Raw genomic sequence first — 21508 nt, 5'->3', positions numbered from 1 at the left:
CTGCAGAAGGGGTGATCTTTAGGAACAAGAGCATATCTTCATTTTTGGTGGATTAAACTTAGTCTACTTGCTTATCTGGGTGAGGCATATATTTTTCTCTGTTTGGGAGGTGTGTGTAGAACACCTTATGCTTTACGGTATTCTTACATCATCCTAAACTGTAATAAAGCTGTAATACCTGGCTAATTTTGTCATATTTGGTTAACCTTTTCCCCAAGGTTATCAGCTTTTGTATTAAGATGTTTCCTTCAAGCTCGTCCGTTCATAGATATTGATGAAGATGTGCTCATGGATACAGCTAAATGGATTGTCCGTCATCAGAAATTAAATGGAGAGTTTCATGAGCCTGGGAAAGTGTTACACAGTGATCTTCAAGGAGGCAGCAATAATCCAATTACTCTCACAGCTTACATCATGTCCTCCCTCCTAGGGTTCCCAGATAAACAGGTATTGGAATTCATAAATATAATTCATAATTACAGGAAAAATTCATAAATTGTTGTAGTACCTAGCAAACACTTGGTAGTTTAAAGACATAGAGGGATAAGTGAACAGAGACAAAATGTAACCTTACTTTGTTAAACATCCCTTACCTACCCAAAGTGATGCAAAATTTTGCTGTTAAGCCCCTCAATTTTATGTGCCTTTGCAAAATCTAAAGGCAGTTATCAAGGCTTTTAGCAAGAATATTGCCATGGCTTTAGTCCAAGAACTTACAAAGATATTTATGGGGGGAACTAGTCTTAGAGATGTTAGGTCATTCCAGTTGATTTCATTAAAAATTACTTATGTTCATAAAAGGTGGTGCCAGATCAAAAAGCTAACCTTTGAGGTTTGTGTCTGTAACTCTGAAAGAGATTTTTCAGTATTTCTTGGTGGTGGTTTGGTGCTAGTAATTTTTCTGTTTCTGTACAATTTTTTCTTTTACATTTAAGTATTTCAATATATATTTTATTCACATTCTTCAACATGATCTTCATTTCCAGCATGCTTATGCCATCAAGACTGCTACAAACTTTCTAGAAGATAAATTAGAAGAAGGTATTTCAGATAATTACACTTTGGCACTTGTGACGTATGCATTGTCCTGGGCAAAAAGTACAAAAGCGAAAGAAGCACTGAATATGCTGAACGAGAGAGCAGAACACCAAGGTATTGCACAACTATCTTACACAGTTCTATAGATGGATTTTTATTCCATTTAAAAATACCTATCATATATTGACAGCTGCCTATAGAATTCAAGTCTGTTTTGAGTTTGATATAGAGAATAAGCTAAGAAGTTCCAAGACAGCTGTAATGAAAAGTGTCCATAAATGAATGACAACTCACAACAAAGCTTTCAGTCTCAGTTACCATGTTCCTGGTAGGAGAACCATGATGCTGTTGAACATGACTTGTCAGTTTTCCTGTGTTATTATGCACACTTGTAAGATCAGCCTGGTTAAAGAGAGATACTTGGATGAAATTAGCTATTCCGAAGTGGTTGGGAGAGATCAGGAGGGTATTGGGGGACAATTAGTTAGAATCAGTATTGAAATGGAGGTAAAGTATTGAACTTTCTGTAAGGCAGTACAGAGGTCTGTTGCACTTTCTCTGAGCACCCACCATCTCATTCTGTTTAACCTCTTTCAAGTTTAGCACAACTGAATTTATTTTCCTAGTTTTGGGGAAGAATAGACTATATTGAGTATAAGAAATGAAAATTTTTGGCTCATAATAGTAACTCACCTCTTGAAAAATTCAAAGGAATTAATGTTGTAGCCTGGTAATGGAGCCTCTTGAGCGTCCCTCTGCGTTTACTGAGTTAGACCTTTTGGACAGTCACTTTTGGGAAGGGAAGAAGTTACTCTTTTGGGAAGGCTTCATTCAAGAACGAGTCTAGTGAGCAGCTCTGCTGCCTGAGGTGCCTTCTCTGGTCCTGAAGACAAAGGAGCACTCAAACAACAAGGTGGGGTTTTCACTAGGGCTCCTTTATGTGAGTGCTTTAGGCTGACAATGAAAGGATCAATGTAAAGTTCACTGAAATCAATGGGAGTGACTATTTGGACTCCAGCTTTTTTTTGTATATAGATTCAGGCACTGCTGAGGAAGTGCTTAAGTCAGTCCTTTATGGGACACAGGCCTAAACATTAACACAATTTCACGCAACCTTGCTAGATCTCATATGTAAGCATTACTGAAGAGAACTCCCCTAAGTCTTTCGCAGAAATCCTAAGACTTCAATCTGTGAATCTGAGGTTATTATTGGTTCTTTTTGCAGGTGAATTTCGTTTCTGGATAACACCTGCTTCTGAAATTTCTGATTCATGGCAGTCACGGTCCATTGATATTGAACTTGCAGCATATGCTCTGCTCTCTCACTTTCATCAAGACAGATTAGCAGAGGGGATCCCTATTATGAAATGGTTAAGTCATCAAAGAAATCACCTTGGGGGATTTTCATCTACTCAGGTAATATCTTGCCATAAGGGGCTTTGTTGTACTTTCCTAAACAAGCAATGCATATTAAAAGAAAAAAAAAAAGGAAAGGAAAAAAAGGACTATTTTTTACATAATAATTACTGAATTTTGTTTTGCTGTAACAGCAAAACAAAATTTGTGATACTGGAATCTTAAACCTGGACTGCCAGTTTTAGTACTTTTGGCAAGTCTAAGAAAAAGACAATGAGAGGGAGACCTTGTTATATAAAATATTAATAATAAAACATCTTAAATTAAGAAGCAGTGATACCCATAGAAAAATATTCAAACATATTTTCCAAATAATATAATAAATATCCATGCTTACTTTCTTTCCAAGGAGAGAAACCTCTTTCTATTCTTTCCATGTGCAGGTCCTCAAACTCCTGAAACTAAGCCTTTAACTAAGGGGAGTAGGTTTTAGAGAAACAGCCTAGCCTAGTGCCTCTGTTGGCAGTTGGTCTTAACTCAGTAATTTACTTTGTCCTCATTATTGTGCAGATTTTTGACGGACCGTGAAATCTGGAAGATCTTCATTATCTCCAGGAGGTTTCCATGTTATTGAAGCCACATCTTGTAAGCGATGCTGGCATCCAAAAGAATTAGATAGTAATTTGGATTGCATTAGTTTAAACTAACTTTTAAATTAGCTACAAATGCTGGTCACAGTGAAATGTCACATTTCATCACTCTGCTTAGTACCAAGCTGTACAGGCTATCCTTCATTATTTTCAAAAGTTTGTTGGTATTAATCTGAGAGAAATGAGTTCTACTAAGTAAAATGCAATTTAAGAACCAGCCTGGTTTCCCAGGTATTAGGATTTTCCCGATGTGTTAATTCTTTCTTACTATTTGAAGAGGTTGTTCGAGGCACTGAATGAGTTGAAAAAGCTTTTCTCTCTTCTCTGGAAACCTTCTTTTTCCTGGAGAGTTTGAAAATTCAGCAATGTACCATTTACCTCTGAGACTGAAATTAAGAATTTAATTTAATCCTTTTGTTCTTCCACACTCTAAACTGTTTTGATTTCAAAATTACTTTAGTGTCTCACTAGATACTTTTTAAAATTTGTAGAAATGACCCCATAGTTTTTGTCAGCTTCTAAGATTACTTAAAAAAATATCCTTCCATGAATTTATTACATTAGAAACTTAATATATTGTTAAACAATAAGGAGGAAAGTAATCGGTTGCATGTGTGATGCTTTGTAAGTTAGAATATGATAATTCACTAGAATTTGTATACGTGATATATCTTACTATGAATTTGTAATCAGTATATTTTGCTTTATAATGCCTTTAATGTTTGGACACAAATGTACATATTTCATATATATAGAGGAATACAATTAATACAAAAAATAGCACATACATGAATGTAGATTTAAATGATAGGGAGAAGTAACAAATTCTGCAAAGCCTGTGTTGCTGGGCAAGAGAGGCCTCTGAGTCTGACTTGAAACCATATTCCCTAACTTTTCAGGTTGTGTATTGTCATACTGAGCTGTGCACCTCAGCTGTGAGTGTTGCCTGGTGAAGAGCCTTAGGTGTGCCTTCTGCTTTAGAGCAGCCAAGGAGAATATTTATCTTCTCTGTAGGTAGTTTGTAGCCCTCCTGATTTCCAGGTGTGTTTCTGAGAGTCATTTGAGTCTAGGATGTGGAAGAGCTCTAAAGTCACCTTCAGCAATGGCAGATAACATTTCTAGATATCTCGAACTCTCTCTGAATTTAGTGCAAGAAATATAAATGCAAAAAATATAATTGTAAAGACTTGGAAAAAGTGCTTCAAGGTATTCATTGGTTTCTGAAACTTAGGTAAAGGCAGGTATATTTCTGCTTTTGAATGATTAAAAACATATTCTCCAACAAGATCTTATAGCTTCCTAGATCTATAATATAGATCAGAGATATATTCTTGTTTGTTTTTTTGTTCACTATTTGTGTAGTGTGTAATTCTGACTGTTGTGTCTATCAGCTTGTCAAGTCTTCCAGATACCTTGCACAAGGGGAAAACTTTCTTAGCTGGCTCATATTTCATATCATATCAGAGCAGCTAACTTCTCATCCTGTGTTGCCATCTCTCTTCTGTACTGGGACCTTCATTCCACAGGAATCCCAACAGAGATGTGGAGATGGCTGCATGAATACTCCAGCATAATCAACAAATGGATTGATGCAGGGATCATGAGCTCCCCAAGGCATGGCCTTTACACTGCACAGGCTTCTTCTATTTAATACCGAAGGATTTGTTTCTCTCGACAGGACACAGTGGTGGCTCTGCAAGCCTTGAGTCTATTTGCAGCTCTCACTACTGCAGGCAAAACAGAAATGGATATAACAGTGACAGCACCTTCTTTGGAAATACCAGAAACATTTTCAATTGATACTCGAAACCGTTTTCTGCTCCAGAGCAAGGAGGTACTGTAGAAAATGAGGAATACTTTTGTAAAGTCTGCTGACTGAAAGTACTTTGAAAATACTGATTTACTCATCTTTCTTTCAGATTGCCCCTGCACAATCAATGACACTTACAGTGTCAGCAGAAGGAATGGGATTTGCTGTCTTTCAGGTATGCAATGCAGTTATTCTTGCTAAAGGTATGCTCTCTTTAAGGAAAGTATGGTTTGGAAACTTTATAAAACATGTTACTAGGAACAATCTCCTGAAATATCTTAAATCAGTACCAAAGCACTTTACTAACTGAGGAATTCTGCGAACTAAATATTGTGAATGGAGGTATTCATGTGATTGTTTCTGACTGATGGCCTGGCCTTTTAAGTACTGCTGGCTGACTGACAGTTTTGGGACACTTCCATGGGTCGGGGCCATTAAAACATCTTTAAACTTATATTTAAACAAATTAAACTGAGATCAGTGCATACTGTATTTAGAATTAACAAACCATAAATAGCCTTTTCAGCTGCCTACTCTTCTCTCATATCAGAGATTAGGTTTTTAAGAAATTTCCCCTCTAAGATTTTCCCTTATTTATGAGAAATACCATATCAGAAGAAGACAGTATTGGATCCATCTTGATATGGCAACTAGCGGGTTTCACTTTTCTGCTGCCCTGTCCATGATAAGGGGTTAGAACCACACAGGTGAAAGAGAAGGCCTTTGAAAAGCTACAAATAATGCAGAAATATTAATCTCTGAGCATGAGACTCTCATTTTATTGGAAGTGTATAAACTTATAATTGCAACTGTATTGCAAAACCAGACAGAATTCCTACTAGACTCCTTCTAGTCATACTTGGGAAAACTGAACTAAGGCTGCCTTTAATCTTCTCAAAGTTTTATGCCAGGTCATATTCCATCTCAAGTTCCTTCCAACCTGATCTTCACTTTACTGTTCTTATGCATCTGGGAAACAAAAAAGTCTGGTGATGGTTGGTAAATATGCTTTGGGATAAAAGACCTTTTCAAAGAAACCTTCACGGCTGCCTATCATCAATGATACACCTCATTCATTCACCACCAGTCTGCAAAACCCACAGGGTGGTAAATCATGACCCGTGTTTATTAATTCCCAGAAGTACAAACAAAGTTTACAGCAAAGTTGAAAAGTTTCAGGGGATAATTTAGATTCAGTCTTGCAGGCCAAGATAGGACTGAACATCTCAGCAGGACTGCGTTCACATGTCTGTGGTTTCAGTGTGTGTGTGTTTGTATGGAATGTAACAAAGGGGGGCTCCAGAACAGTTAAGAGTACTTAATCTTAAGTCATTATTGAGAAATGCTCCCTGATATTAAGTCAACTAATTTGTCAGACGAGCTGACCAAAAACTTTTCAGCAAATTGTTTCTTGCTGGAAGACACTGATTTGTTGAAATTAATACCTTTTATGGAAACACATTGCTTCCAATTATGTTATTGCCAGCAAGAAAATTTAAAATTCAAACCAGCATGCCTGGTGAAGACTGAGCAGAAGTCTTCCACCTTGAATAGTCGGTAGCTGACTGTGGTGGGAGGACTCCCTGGGGGTGTATAGCACCATGGTTTAAGTTCCTGGTTTGTTATATGAACATGGAAATGTGCTCCTGAATAACTGGTGTTCAGGAACCAAGGCGCAGATTACCTTCTTAATTTAGGTCACTATGCTGTTGCCTCTTTTCCTCAAGCTTTGAGTCAGAGATGCTGTGACTTGATTCAAAATATTGTGCTTAACACCCCTGAGTAGCTCCTCCAAAACCTTATCTTTGCTGAGATCAGTTCTTTCCTTCTGCTTTCTTTAGCAGGTTGGTATTCTAAAAAATAGAACACTGAGGCCATTGAATGAGATTTCTCTTTTTCCCAAACACAAGCTATATCTGTGTCGAATTTAATAGATCAGATAGCATATGACATTGCAATCACATTTCTTCAGCTGGGTTTCGTTGTCTTAGGCATGCCAGAGTACAATGGTAAGCATCACTGTTCTGGGATTTTACTTTCTAGCCAAACGTAGCATGTCAAACAGTAATTCATTTAAATATCACAAAACACAAGATTAAATGCATTAATAGAAATGTCTGCTTTCCCAACAGAATGGATTCTAAGGGGAAAAACCATATTTTTTTTTTTTGTGAAATCTCACTGCCTGTGTGTGCAAATCGGTAGTGCATTCACTCTTGACCCTGCAGGATCTCATTAATGTATGTATTTTTGATATTTTAATTTCAAAAGCAGACATTTACTTGTAGCTTTGTGGTCCTGCTGTCGACAAAGTTTCCTAGCTCATTTCTTCATTATGTAGGCATATACCATGGATGACACTGACTCTGCAAGAGGGAAGAGAGGATGTGTTAGGGTATATAGAGTCTGTAGGTTGCCTGCTGAAAGTCTTGAAAGAAACACCTCTCTGCTCTCTGGAATCACTGTGAACTGGTCTTGACACATGCCTCAAAAAATTGGCGTGGCCCATGCCTTCTGGAAAGAAAGAGAATGCCACTGAAATCCAGGACTATCAACAAGGGGAGGGTGGGCAGGCTCAATGAGGATGGATATGAGCAAAGTGGGTAGGTGAACAAGATCTCCTCAATCTCTCCTGATCATATATAGAGAGGGAGTGAGGAAAAAACTTGAGAATCCCCTGTTACTCATTACTGAAAAGCACTGACCATTTTTTCCACTCAGGATATTTTTACTAGACTTAGGCAAGGGACTGAATATTGTTTAGTGTGATGGTACTGAAAAAGGTACACGATGAAATGTGTACATATTTGTCCATTACAGTTTAAATGGATACTAAGGACTCAAAAAGGGACAGAAGAATATTGGAGATGATTTCATTGAATTCGTGCCCTCAGTCAAGTTCATTTGTGCTGCTAGTTGAAGAAGAAAAAGGATAGGGCAAGAGGCAGTAATTAGGGCATTATAAATATGTCATATTTTTTGAAGCATAGTGCAGTTAATATTGTCAGCAACTGTTATGAGTATCACTCTCATACAGAAGACTAGCTTTTAGTTTCTCTTCTTAGGCCTCTCAGCAGAACTGGCTGCAGTATGACAAGACTGGACCAGTTTTGCCTTTAGGTTCAGCAGTTACTCTTTAAAGAGTTAAAAAATGCAGTTGCTCATTTTGTTGATTTAATGTTAGTTTCTGTATAACTGCCTTCTGTCCCCAAAGTAAGGGTGTATAAAGAAAAAGGCTTTAATTAAACTCTTCATTGTGAAAACCTTTTCCTTCATTGTCATGAGAAATCAGGAAAGGAAAGTCAGACCGTAACAGCGATAACTTATTCCTGTTCAGTATGTGGCTTCAGACATCCTGCATTGGCAGTAAATTCCCATTCATTAGCTTTTTCTGGCAAAAGTTAAAACAGCTTTGTTTCTATGATGACAGATAGTTGAGGCGCTGCCAGCTTGTCTTTACCAAACTTTTTGCGTGCCTTTAACTGGCAGGCTTTCTAGATTGGCTTCATCCTTGGTACTGACTTCTCCTGTGGAGCAGTTGTACATGATAAATCTTCACCATTGCACCATGGTTGTCCTGAATGCCTGTACAGAATTGGCTCTGTACTCACACAGCATGCTAAATTCAGCAGTGTGGGCAGGGTAACAGGAATTGTGTGTGTAGATTGAAAAAAAGAACATAACTTTCATATCGAGGAGTGAGAGACAGCAGCAAAAGCAAAAATCAGAAATTAAAGACTCCTCTGTTTGCAAAGACCTACTTGCCTATAACTGATTTGGTAACCTATAACTTGGACAACCACCTGTCATAGTTTTAAATTTGGACTGACAGTTCCATTTGTTGGCTGAAACCGTTGTAGAAGGACTGTAATTTTTCAAAAGCACTCTTCATTCCCTTTTTTTTTTAGTGAAACAAAATGCATTTTGGGGTCTTGCAAGGGGAGTTATTTGAGCTGCTTTCAGCTTATTTTTCTACCAAAATCAAAGAATTGAAAATCACCCTGCTATGTGTTTTATATGGATGACTGAGGGAAAAGATAATGATTGTTGTCATGGCAGTCCAGTGCAGTTCCCACTGACTGGAAAAGGGGAAATATAACACCCATTTTTTAAACAGGAAAAAACTGTGTAACTACAGGCTAGTTGGTCTTGCTTTGGTGCCTGGCAAGATCATGGAGTAAATTCTCCTGGAAACTATGCTAAGGCACATCGGAAATAAGGCAGTGATTGGTGACAGCCAACATGGCTTTACTAAGGGCTAACTGTGCCTGACAAATTTTTAGGCCTTCTGTGACAGGTTGATAGCATTGGTGGAGGAGGGTGTCTGAGCAACAGACATCATCTACCTGGACTTGTGCAAAGGATTTTACACTGTCTTGCACATCCTTATCTCTAAACTGGAGAAAAATGGATTTGATGGATGGACCACTCAGTGGATAAAGAATTGGTGCAAAATCATGGAAGTCATCATTCTGTACACCTTTACTATGTCTTTCTTCCACCTTACCTGTTTATGGCTGAATTTCCATCTATTTTACCACTTCTTAAATGGTAAACAGATCAAGTAGTACCAGCAAAGCCCATTATTATGTACATAAAAATTCTGGTTTTTTGCAACTCTTAACAGTAAGTCTAGTCTTTACTACTGCAAATAAACTATCAGCAAACCTTATCACATCTGGTTGTTTATTGATATGTTTAGTACTGGTCACCAAGCACAGATTATTTTAGGACTTTTCTCCTTTCATGTATGAACATTTCTTCCCACCTTCTATTCTTATCTTTTAACAGCACTTTATCCCTTGGCAGCCTCATTTCATTTGGTACCTTTGTTTAGTAAGCTTCCTAACCAGCTTCATGCCAGTGTAACATCCAGGTAGCTTATACTAGATAGAGCTGCATTATGCATGTTTTTTTGTTTGATTCAGGTAGCTGGGGGGTTTATAGCAGCAGCCTAATCTCCAAGGTTTCATATTTACTCATTTGTCCACTAGTTTGACTCTTTATTATAGTTTTGACAGCATTTTTTGGTACAGATACTGAGTTTACTCGATATTCACAGCTTTTTAGACCTCCAGTACTGTTTTGAAAATTGCTGTCACATTTTTGATCCTCCAGTCTGGAACTAAGAGGGTTTTAAGGAAACACTGCAGTTAATGATTCAGCTGCTTATTTATCTCATCAAGTTCAATTCTGTAGTCAGTACATGATATTCTGTCATGGCTGATACCATGAGAGTACTCATTGTTTGCTCAATTTCAGCTTCTGTTTTTCTGCTTTGGCTGTTGGCATTGGTAGTTTTATAGGATATAGAGATCTGTTTTAAGAATTTCTGGTTTTACCACTCTTCTGCCATTGTTTCAAACTTCTTATGAATGTCTACACTAGAAAAATTGGAAGCTCTTCAAACTGTGTCTTAACAAATAAGCTTGTTTTATATTAATGTTACTGTCCTGCACTGGACATCCTGTCACACTTCCTTACTAGTCTTGCTTAGCAGAGCTTCTTGCTAAGCAGAAATGGTGAGAGCTCCGTCCTTGAGGTAGACCAGATCTGTAGCTTTGTCTTTGTACGGATGAACCAAATGAAACTATTTAACTGCAAGAAAGCTGTGGTGTTCTGAGTTTGGACTAATGTGCTATTCCTCATCTGTTTTGAGTGTATCACTGCAGTGACATGAAGACTGAACACATATTCTGTACATACGCTATGTATCTGCTCATGCTCTGCTTTTATATACAGCCTGCCTCTTCTAACCCAGTCCCTGACCAACACCCTTTATTCATCCCAGTTCACACTGTCAGGAAGCAACTGCATACATTATAAACCAGGTACTAGGGAGAAAATTGATGGTTGTCCTAGAGCTCCCTTGTGTTTGCCTCAGTTGTGTCCTCCTAATTGCATTGGTTCTGCTGCATTACGAAGTGTTCAGAAAGGATATTTCTTTCTGAGAATTCCTATGGATCTCATGTATGCAGCTGTCAGATGTACGAGTCCACGTGCAACTGTACAAGTCCATGTATCTTGTCACATGGGAACACTCCTCTGGTGTTATATTGTTAGAAACTTCATGTTTTAACCACACTGGTTTACCTTACATATGTCATCTAATGTCTGTACTTGTAATCCACAGCTCAATGTTATGTACAACATAAAACACACTGATCAGAGGCTCAGATATGTCCAAAAGCAAGAAGCCTTTGACTTGAATGTTGATGTAAAGGATGACAAAGATGATAAAAACCATTTGACCTTGAATGTGTGCACAAGGTAGGTAAATCAATTGGAGCATCTCATAGACATCTTTGTCTATAAAACTTCTAGATTATTTTAAATGAACTAAAGTATCCATTTGTTTGTCTGAATTTACTAAAATATAGGATGTAAATGTATCAATAAAGAGAATAAAAATTACTTTGTAAAAATGGCAATAGTTAAGATGCAACTCGTAAGTCAATTTTTGCTGGCCAGGTGATTTTTTTTTTTACTGGTAAGTGTAAAGATACTGGTGCCTTAAACATTAAGTATATGTGGAAAAGTCTGTGTGAAATATGACAAAAAACTCAGAGGCTTCTTTGGTACAAGTGCTTCCAAGCTATATGGAAGACTGTGTGGACTTGAAAATTGAACCAATGTCTTCCACATTCTGACTTCTAGTAGCAAACCATGAAAATGGCCCATTACTCTTACCTTTCAGGAAGAGAATCCTTTGCTTTTGATCCAGAATTAGATACATGGCTCAGAACAATTTTGGGAGGAGTCAAAATCTGTATTTACATAATGGTAAATTCAACTGTGGATTTGCATTATTGTGCAAGTAACTTTGTGGTCTTTCATTTACCAGTAGTTATGAATTTGGTAATAGAATACAATGTAAGCATTATTGTAGGTTTGAAACAGGTGATGAGTTTTCCAGCCAGGCTAATTCTGTTCTTTCTGCTGAATAAGGGGGAGGAGGATGAGGGATGTGGGGCTGTGTGTGTGCATCTGGGATGATGTTTCTTGTTCGGTAATCACCTACTAAGAACTGAGCTGAGACTGCTTAAGTATCATCTCAGGGACCACAGAACAGCCACCAGATGTTACCTGAATAGAATTTGGATCAGATGAGAACAGGTGACATCGAACAGTCATATTGCATATTCCTGGGTCAGCCAGTCATTAAACCAAGTTGCTTCTTTGATGGCTTTGTGCCTCAATTTAACTTGCTTTATACATATATTTAAAAGGAACATATGAAGGTATTTGTCCTTTGACTGTTTCTTCAGTATGCATTTCCTCTTGTAGTTAAAGACCACTGCATATTTCATAGAAAACCCTATAGGACATTGTATCTATATATTTATGTTTTTTTATCTTCTATCTTTTATTATCTACAAGGATGATGAAATGATTACATTCTTTGTATTTAAGGATTTCATCTGTTTGTGAATACTTCCTCTAGAAACACTGTTTTCTCCTTGTGATGTTATAATGGGTTCTTTGTAAATGCAAGATTTGCAAAATACTACCTGATCCAGCATGATTACTCTGACATTCCTTTCATCCACACCCTCTTTTTGCTGTTTATTTAAACTTTGAACACCATATGTCTAGAACTTCTTTTATGCTCTGATTACCACAAGGGAACTGTGAACTAGAGATGGAGCCTGTAGGTGACACCATCGTACAAATAATCAGCTATAGAGAATGTCATTTCAGTACGGAGAATTGATTTAACCTGGGAAGTAGCCAGCAGGCATAAAGCCAGAGCTCTGTTTTTATCTGTCTGTGGTATCCAGTTCAGTGACACGGATGGTGGGCAGAGACACTAGAATACATGAGAGCTCTTGAAATAGAATGGGCTTGTTCTCTTTTAAAACTTTCTGTGGAGCGTCAACAGCATTCTAAAGTCTAGCACAAACTCCTGACATGTGAAGGGCTTATATGCTGCGTCTGGATTAAGTTTTTGAAGCAATCGGACTTTCTAAGACCTTTGCTTCAAAAATACAGACAAGAAGTGCTCTGTCTCTCCAGGAAGGCTCTAGAATGATGACGATGCTCTAATTATAAAGTGTTCAAAGGCTAGCGGGAAATCTAGTGACATTAAAAAAAGCTGCCTCAAGAGACTATTTGGAACATTGGGATCCATCAGCTTTTATCATTGAAAGTGGACTGGTATAACTTCTAGTAAATCTGTTTCTATTCCTTAGTCTAAGACTTCATCTCTGGTTGCTTAACTTGATGGATCAGCCATCATCCTTTTCTACTTTTTTTTCCCTATAAATTGTACCTAATATATGCCTTATTTATATTCCTGAATTAGTTTAAAGTTACTCTACTTATGATCTTTACAACATGATGTGGCTTTCTAATAGAGAAACCAAAGGAGGCAAATACAGAAAGATTGCTGAAATATCAACCAGTGAGTATGCATAGTCTAGCTGTGCATATGCATCTAGCTGTGGATATACATAGTTAGATACTGGAGGCTGCAACTTCACAGTTTTTTAGTTTCTCAAATCTGTAGAATATCCACCTTCTTTCAACCAGCTTGATAGTGGTTGGCCGTGGTTGTCTCCACGGGGTATCACTTATGACTGTGGAGCAGATGATGTCTCACTCAAATTGAAGTGGTTCTTAATTAGAGGAGCTAACTCACTGTCTGGGAAGCAAATACCTAGGGGTGCCTATTCCTTTGCAGTCTTATTGCCTGCATACCTTTTCCAGACATGAGAAGCTGATCACTGATGGCTCTACTTACTCTCTTGTTTCTGCTTTCTGCCTACACTTGCTTGGTCTTGTTTTCTCCTCTTTACATCATCTCTAAAAGGGTCTTACCTGTATCTCATATTGCTGAAGAGCTGAAACATAAGATGCATCTGAAAACATGCTCAGTTTTCTTCATGTACAAGCTTCAAGTCTTTCTTAGTGCTCATTCTTGAGTGGTCAATTTTTTCCCTTTTTTAAGAGACCATGGAGTCGAAGAGACCCATGCCCAAGGCTACCTCTCTTCCTTGTTAAGACAACTAAATCCTCATAACTTCTAAGCGTATATCTAAGTCACTCCTTGACAGTATCAAGCTGGTTTGGTTGCCTGTTGGTATTTTAGTAGCACCCCACGCTGGCTAGACAACACGGGTATTTTACTCTCCTCTTATTGGTAATTATGCTGAAATAATTACATCCAGTTCCAATTCAGTTATTTGTTTTCAATAGCAGCTACTTTGGCACAGCACATCATCTAACAGATGGTTTCATTTGTTTCTAATCTTATGAGCCAACTGAAGTCAGCAGTTGTGCTGTGTTTCTTTCAAAGTTGTATCTGCATTGAATCAGCCATGCTGTCGGGCTGAACAGCATTACTTTGAAAGTAACTCTTCCCTCTTTTTTTTTTTTTTTTTATAAGCTATCCAATTCTACAGAGAAATAGTTTAATTACTTTCAGCTACTGTCAGGCTTTCAAAATGAGGATTGGAGACACTTCTATTTTAGTGTAACAATAATCATTTACCCTCCATGCTAAGGCAGGGGAAACTCTTCTGTCACCTACTTTATTTAAAGCAGTACCATATTTTGCAGGTATCACTTGTAGCAAGGAGCACCATAAAATTTTTCTACATGTGTTGTGCACCATGGTAGGTAAGGCTTGCTCAGTAGAGCAAACCTTTTTAGTCCAGCATCTGATTTTCACATTGGAAGAAGATATAATAATAAACATTATTCAGGAAAAATGAACTTAACTTATTAAATCTTTTTTTTCAAATCTGGGTTAGTAACATAGCTAGGCATTTTAAAACTGAAACTTTGAGAAATAATCTGATAATGACTTTGTTAATGGAACCATCAGTTGCTATGAAGGAAATCTAAAAAGGTTTGGGAGACTTTTTTTTTGTATAGTTTCATCTCACCTTCCAAAATGAATAAAGGCAAAACAATGCATTCATAAGAGGAAATATGTGTATTTCAGTACAAGAATTCCTACAGCTTTTCTTAATTGCTTCTTTTGAAGCATGTGTAATTGCAATATTTCCTGTGTATTGTTGATGTAAACCTGCACTTATAGATGTCAAAAGAAAAATCCTCCTGTGTCAGTGTAGTCTCTCAAATGACTCATGTACTGTAGTTTTGTCTGTGCTGAACCTGCTTTTGCATATGTGGTTGAAATTAACAGGCAAAATAATTGAGAAATGAAGTATTAGCTTGTTATAATTAGAAATTTTCTTGTCAGTTTTGTTCCATTTGTTTCCTAAGTATTCTTAAACATTATTACTTCTGTAGTTGAGATGTAAAGATCCAACACTGTCTTTGGAGAGTGGGCTACTGTATTTCTTCTAAAAGTTTCTTTGTCTCTGTGTTTTGAAAAGGTACTTTGGTTCAGGCACAGCTTCCCGCAGTGGTATGGTCCTCATGGAGGTTGGCTTACTCAGTGGTTTCTCTGTGTCACCAGATTTTGTTCCATTAGACAATACAGTTAAGAAGATGGAAAAAGACAATGGAAAAGTCAACCTATACTTAGACTCTGTAAGTTGAAAATAACAAAAAAATGTGTTTGTAGTGATGTTAATCTTGACTCAGTCATTGTTTGGCTTAAATTTGGAAAGACATTATGATTGTATTCTTTGAGGAAATCAACATCTGCTATTCACATTGAATTAATACTTCCACTTTTTTTTAGTGAGACTAATTGGATAGGTACCATTCAGTTGTATTTGAAAGGGGTTTCTAAATTATGTCTCTTAAAAATAATGTATAAGAAGGCAGACATTTCAAGAAGGCTGTAGTTTGACTGAGATGACTACAAATAAGATAAGCATCTTTATATGCATCCTGACTCCAAGTCTTTAGAAAAGGACTACTGCTGAGCTAATAGTCCTTACCTCTTCCATGAAACCACCACCAGGGTTCTCAGGATATTTCTCTCCTGTTTTTCTAGCTAAATGCAACACAGGTTTGTGTGGATATTCCGTCTACAAGAGACTTCAAAGTGGCAAATATCCAAGATGCTTCAGTGACTGTGGTGGATTACTATGAACCTAGTAAGTGTCAGACATTTCAAACAGGACTTAGTGATTTAGAAGTTTAAAATATTTTTATGGAAATAGAATAAATTTTATTGAAGAGAAAGCCACATTAAACTGAAGTTGACTTATTTTCATTAAAGTGCATCCTTTTTGGACATTGACATGCCCAATTTCTTAACAAATAGTGTTTTCCCGTATATATTTTTATTGTCCTAATGGGTTGGTTGCTCAGCTGGTGTTGTCATAACTTAGTTGTCAGCTGATATAAATTGGCTTCAGTTTGGCCCAGTGTGTTCCCAAAGTTACCAAAATGAAGCAGGAACTTCACTGTAGTTCACTTACCAAGTTAAAGATTCTCTCTCAAGTAGCTTTACCATCTGTTTCATGCTCAAACTAAGAATCCTTCACTGGAGAAAATGCCAGTGTTTTGGTTTCTATAGCTATCTAATAAAGATGTATGTTGGGAGAACAGTTTCAAAGTTTTTGTCTGTTTGTTTGTTTGTTTTTTGTGTGTAGAGTGTGTGTTTTGGAGAAAGGGAAAGATGTATAAAATTCTTGGGTAAAATGAATAGCAAAGAAAGATTACAAACTACTGCAGAAGATATTAGGTTTTCATTACACCAACCAGTTGGAACATTATTAAGGATTTGGGCTTGTTTTGAGATAAGGCATAAAAAAGTTGTATGGGCAATTTTTTTCATGTTAGTTTGTTTTAGCACAATACAAAAGACAACCAAATATACTATGAAGTGTGCTACTGTAGCTAAGTGAAGATTGCATTTATTCTATGTAGGTTTGTTCAATCACAGAATTTTAAAGTAAAATGGGAAATTAGTGAATGTAACTACACAGTCCATTAATGTAGAGCATGTTTTAAGGCCTGATGTGGCTTAAAGAATTACATCAAGTTTTTATTTGAAACAAACACATAACGCTTAGCGTCCATGGCCAAAATTAAATTCCACATACTTCAGTTCCTAGGAGAAGCGCTCGGGACCTAATCTGTTAGAAAAACACCATTAGATAGGCTAATGAATATGTGTATTACAAAGTTACATATAAATGCACATGTGAAATATTTTTATTATATTTAAATAACTGTGGTCCATAAATTCTCAGTTAATAAAGTAATACAAATTTAACTATATTAATTAATATCTGTGAGAACAAAAACTTGCATGACATAATCAGTGTTGAAATAGAAAGCTTTGACTTCAAGAAAGTTATTTATTTCAAATATTATTTTACAAGATACCATTCTTATTACTATATACCATAGACATATTATTGGTTAACATATATACATATGTCATGATTCTGAGTTCTCCTGAGAGAACTCCTTCCTATCTAATACAGGAATGTGCTTTTATTTTATTTTAATGATTTTCATCACTGTTGTTGTTGGTGACCCAAGTTGTGGGACTATATTTTATGTGATTAGTGACAGTCAGATTCATGTCATATTCAGAGTTAGGAGATGTCTAAGGAGCTCTCATGCTCTGGCATTTATCAAAAATATGATGTCAGTGTGGCAGTAGTACAACTGTCATGGGTATAAGAGCTGGCTTGGATGCCAGTACAGCAGTATTCTCTTACCTGACAGTTTAGAACTAGTTTGTTTTCACTGTTTGGAAAGCATTTGGACTCATAAAGCTGTATATTTTATTTTATTTTTTTAGTATTTTGAGGCTTGAAATGAAACAATATAATTTCAGTTTAAAAATACTACTAATAAAAAAAGAAATTGCAAGGTCCCTAGCTGGAATGAAAACCTTAAAAAAAAAAAACACACTAGGGGAAAAAAACTTTGCAAAAGCTTGTTCTGTGAGCCATTACTTGATGTTTTTGAAATGAATATGATTTTTCAGACTTCTAATCTGTTTGGCTCTGTAGCAACCCTTCAGTGAATGGGAGAGTAAAATACAGGAGCAGGAGCTAGGGCAGGTAAGCAGTCCCAGATTCAGGAAGCTCAAGCTCCCAAATATGATAGAAAGAGAAACCATCAGTAATGAGAGACCTAGCTCTTAAATGTTATAGCCAATAACCTGACAGGGAAAGCATCCAAATTCCTTTGTCATGTAGTTAGGGACAAAATTCCTTTCAAAATGTTTGACTGAGGTTTGTGGACAGATTGGGTCTAACAGTTGAGATTGAGTCTATGAAAGTGTACATTTCAACAAGCATTTCCCTGAATATATTGATATATCCTGGGTGAAGAAAAATGATTAATGTCTATGCTTAAATACTAATTCTGGGAAGTATTTTGCGGTGTACGATGAGGTCTGCATCAGAGTTCAGTGCATCCTTTAAAAATGGTTTCTTTGTGAAGCTAGTTTGTTGGTCAGTTCTCAGAAGTTCATTAATTAATGTTAACTAACTTTTTTGAACAGGGAGAAGAGCGGTGAGGAGCTACAACTCGGAAGTAATGCAAAGTATAACCTCTTGTGACTTTTGTGAAAGGGATTGCAGTCTTTGCCACCGAGATGGTTCTCCAGCCTTGCTTCAGCACTCTTCGTTGGCCTCCTTGTTCTGTGTGCTGTTTGTCCTTCATGTAAACTTGCTGTGCAGTTGGGTGCTGTAAAAGGAAACATATTGTTTCACATCTAAGGTTTCCATAAATTATCCAAAGAAAATTTTATGTTCAGATACCAGCCCATCTTCAGTGATTACTGTGACCAAACTCCTGCTGTGTTCAGGGAGAACTGGGCTGGCCCATATGGTAAATTTCTGGCTGTGCCAGAAAACTTCTTTAAATGTCTGCTGGAAAAACTTTGTTAGTTTCATACTGAAGTTATTTTCTGAAGAAGCACAGAGTTACTGAGAAAGCAGATTGAGAAAAAATAAACTTAGCTCCATATTCCCAGTTCGATTTTACCCCAGCTTTCAACTGTGCTTGTTTTTTAGGGGTGTATGTTAGTTTACTTTGCTTTTCTGAAACACTATCTGCTTCTCCACTGGAGTGTTGATAAGCAGAGCAATGGGAGCTTGGTATCAGAACTCACTTTGTTCTGTTCTGAAGATATGACACTTAATACTGAATTTCACTGTGCGCTCTAATAGGGAATAATATGAAAAAAAAAAGAAGCCGACTTCAGAGCAGATCCAAGAACCAAAAAGTGCTGCATCTACAAACTGCTGAACGCTCCAGAAAGTTGTCAGTTTCCATTTTTCTTTGTTTTATCATTACAGAGAAGGTAGGCAGATTTTTTGCCAATTCATAAGCTAATCATGCTTGAAAATAAGGCCTCAGGATGTTCTCATGCATTTTACTCTGAAAGGGTTTTACTGTAAATGCATCAAAGATACAGTCTGCATTACAGACTTCACTTTTCCAGAATTATTCAAAACCAAACCTAATTGTCTTTCCATATGAGAATGCTGGTGTCAGCTGGTGTATATTTATGGCCAACTGGAGTAAGGTTACCTTGAACCTTTTCTGGTTTTGGGAAGTTTTCTAGTAATGGCACTCTGGGGCATCGTTTTTGTCTTGCATTTGCAGTGTCATCTTGTCAACAGTTTAAGGGGGATGACCCCAAACAGCTGTTTACAGCTCTCAGTGCCATGTGAGTTGGTGGCCCTGGATGCCATCTGTGCACCCTGCTGTTGGTTGGTGGAAGAGGCTTTTAGGAGGCATGGACTGCGCATGTATTCAGTCCAGCAAAACGGCACACAGGCTTGCTTAACTTGAAGCACATCCTTGTATGCTTAAGTGCTTTGCTTAAGTGGGATGGAGGAGAAGGATGGTGAGAAGCAGCAGGCACTTTTACAACCTAAACCTGCTTTTCGCACGTGGGGAGAATTAAAGATCTGTACGAATGTGCAAACGTGGGCTTCGGAGCTTATTGCTGCTGAGTGAGTGTATGAGCGTGTTCCTTGTCTGGCAGCCAATTTATCCTTCTTGAACACTGCCTGTGACATCTAATGCTTATTTCTTTTTAATAAGAAAGCCAAGCTGATAACACTCACAGTTACTAAAATGAAGTTAATAGCTGTATGCCAGCTAACAGAGGTAGAAATTATGAGACTATTGATTCCCTTTCTTTCATATCTTTTTGAGACGGAGTGTGTATTTGTGCACATGTAATAATATGGCAGTCACTTTCCTTGAGTAATTTTTATTCAAATTTTGCTTCTGCTTAAATGTATGTTTTTGTATTTATGCTCATCTATACTGTTGTTCACAATGGAAATTTTGTGTAGTAGGCCTGAACTTCCTGAACTGGGAGTGCCTTCTAATACTGATGTGTAGAGTTTTAACTGCAGAACTAGTTTAGATGGGGTTATTTGTTTTATTTCAGCTATATTTAGAATTTACAATGTTTTTCACAAATTTGGGGTTCTGTTCTGTTTCTCTGGCAGAGCTTAAGCCTGGTTCTTTGTAGTCAGTTCACTCTTTTCACTTGTTCGTGGTACACCTTCGATCTAGCCCCTTGAATAGTTAAATAGTGCCTTAACAGAGCATCTGTGCTGCTCTGACCCACATTAAGTAATACTGTATTTATTGAAACTGCTTAGTCAGTAGGATGCACGGTCTGACCCTCTGTAAGCCATGCCCTTGGTTACATGGGTCCAAAGCTACAAGAAACCAAGATACAAACTGAAACACATCTCTGCATCACAAATTCTGTACTCATTTATGGGAGCATAGGTTGAATTGTGCCGAATGTAAGATTTGGAAAACATTCAGCCTCTAAACTGGGATGTTTTGCTGTGGGTTTGATTTCTTGGTGACCTATGAAAGCTGGTCTCTTGTCTTTGGGGACAGCAGTGTCGACATGTCATTTGCCTCTTTTTAAAATAAGTTCAAGAATGCAAAGCTCACATACTTTCAGGTGTTACTATGTGTAGTGCTTCTAAAAGGGACATTGGTACCTGGTTGATGTTAGGATAAAGAGGCTCATTTTCTAGACACGATGTACTGGAGATAAATTACTCCTTTGCAGTAGATAGTAAGAAGAAATTAGTTCTATTTAGCATGTAGTCCCATCTTCCTGATTTCCTTCAAGAAAAACAAATTTAAACTGCTTAGCTGAGTCTCGGACAGTGCAGCTTTTACTAGTATTCCCTTACATTTGTTTTTGAGACAAACAACACATGTTTTTAAATTATTTTTGGCTGCCTTGCACACCACATAAAAAACGTCAGTCATAATACACTATATCAGGGAAATTGTTGGACTCAGAGAAGAAACATCCTCTTTTATTTTACTTTTTTCTATACAGCAGGCATATCATTACAGACATCCAAATCTGCCTCTGTACCAAGCTATTTTGAAGGAACAGTGTACATTGTATAACTTTAAACAAATGTTTGCAACAGGTGGCCTATAACATTCCTGTATCAGTGCCTTCAATCACTTTGCAGCTGTGGCTGGTGCTTTGAATGAGTTGCAGAGGTTAAAATTTGTAATGTGTGTTGGCAGTGAATGGAACAGTGGACAGGGAATATTATGGGAAATAGTGACTTTTCTTTTGTTTTCCTCATCATTTTGGGGGAACTTTTACACAAACGCTCAGTGTGTATATGATCCCCACTGTAATGTCAGTTTTTGATGTTAGAGGGGCTTGTTCCCACTGAAGTTAATAGGAAATCTTTTAGCAAAAAATCTTTTAGAACTCTTTAGCACAAGGTCTATCAGGAGCGTTAAGGAG

At 37.3% G+C, this 21508-nt stretch overlaps 1 protein-coding gene across 1 annotated transcript in view; it reads left to right on the top strand.

Moving 5' to 3' along the window:
- CD109 (CD109 molecule) overlaps positions 1-18501 on the top strand; it is a 70722-nt gene extending 52221 nt beyond the window's left edge. The window contains 9 exon segments of the mRNA XM_064650125.1: positions 219-447; positions 987-1152; positions 2264-2454; positions 4723-4878; positions 4964-5029; positions 10988-11124; positions 15201-15357; positions 15770-15872; positions 18248-18501. Of these exon segments, the coding sequence (XP_064506195.1) occupies positions 219-447; positions 987-1152; positions 2264-2454; positions 4723-4878; positions 4964-5029; positions 10988-11124; positions 15201-15357; positions 15770-15872; positions 18248-18438 (1396 nt within the window). The 3' untranslated portion in view covers positions 18439-18501.
- The last annotated feature ends 3007 nt before the right edge of the window (positions 18502-21508 follow it).

This window comes from Pseudopipra pipra, chromosome 3, assembly GCF_036250125.1.
Source record: "Pseudopipra pipra isolate bDixPip1 chromosome 3, bDixPip1.hap1, whole genome shotgun sequence".
Lineage (NCBI taxonomy): Eukaryota > Metazoa > Chordata > Aves > Passeriformes > Pipridae > Pseudopipra > Pseudopipra pipra.
This window is presented reverse-complemented; position numbering and strand designations above follow the sequence as displayed.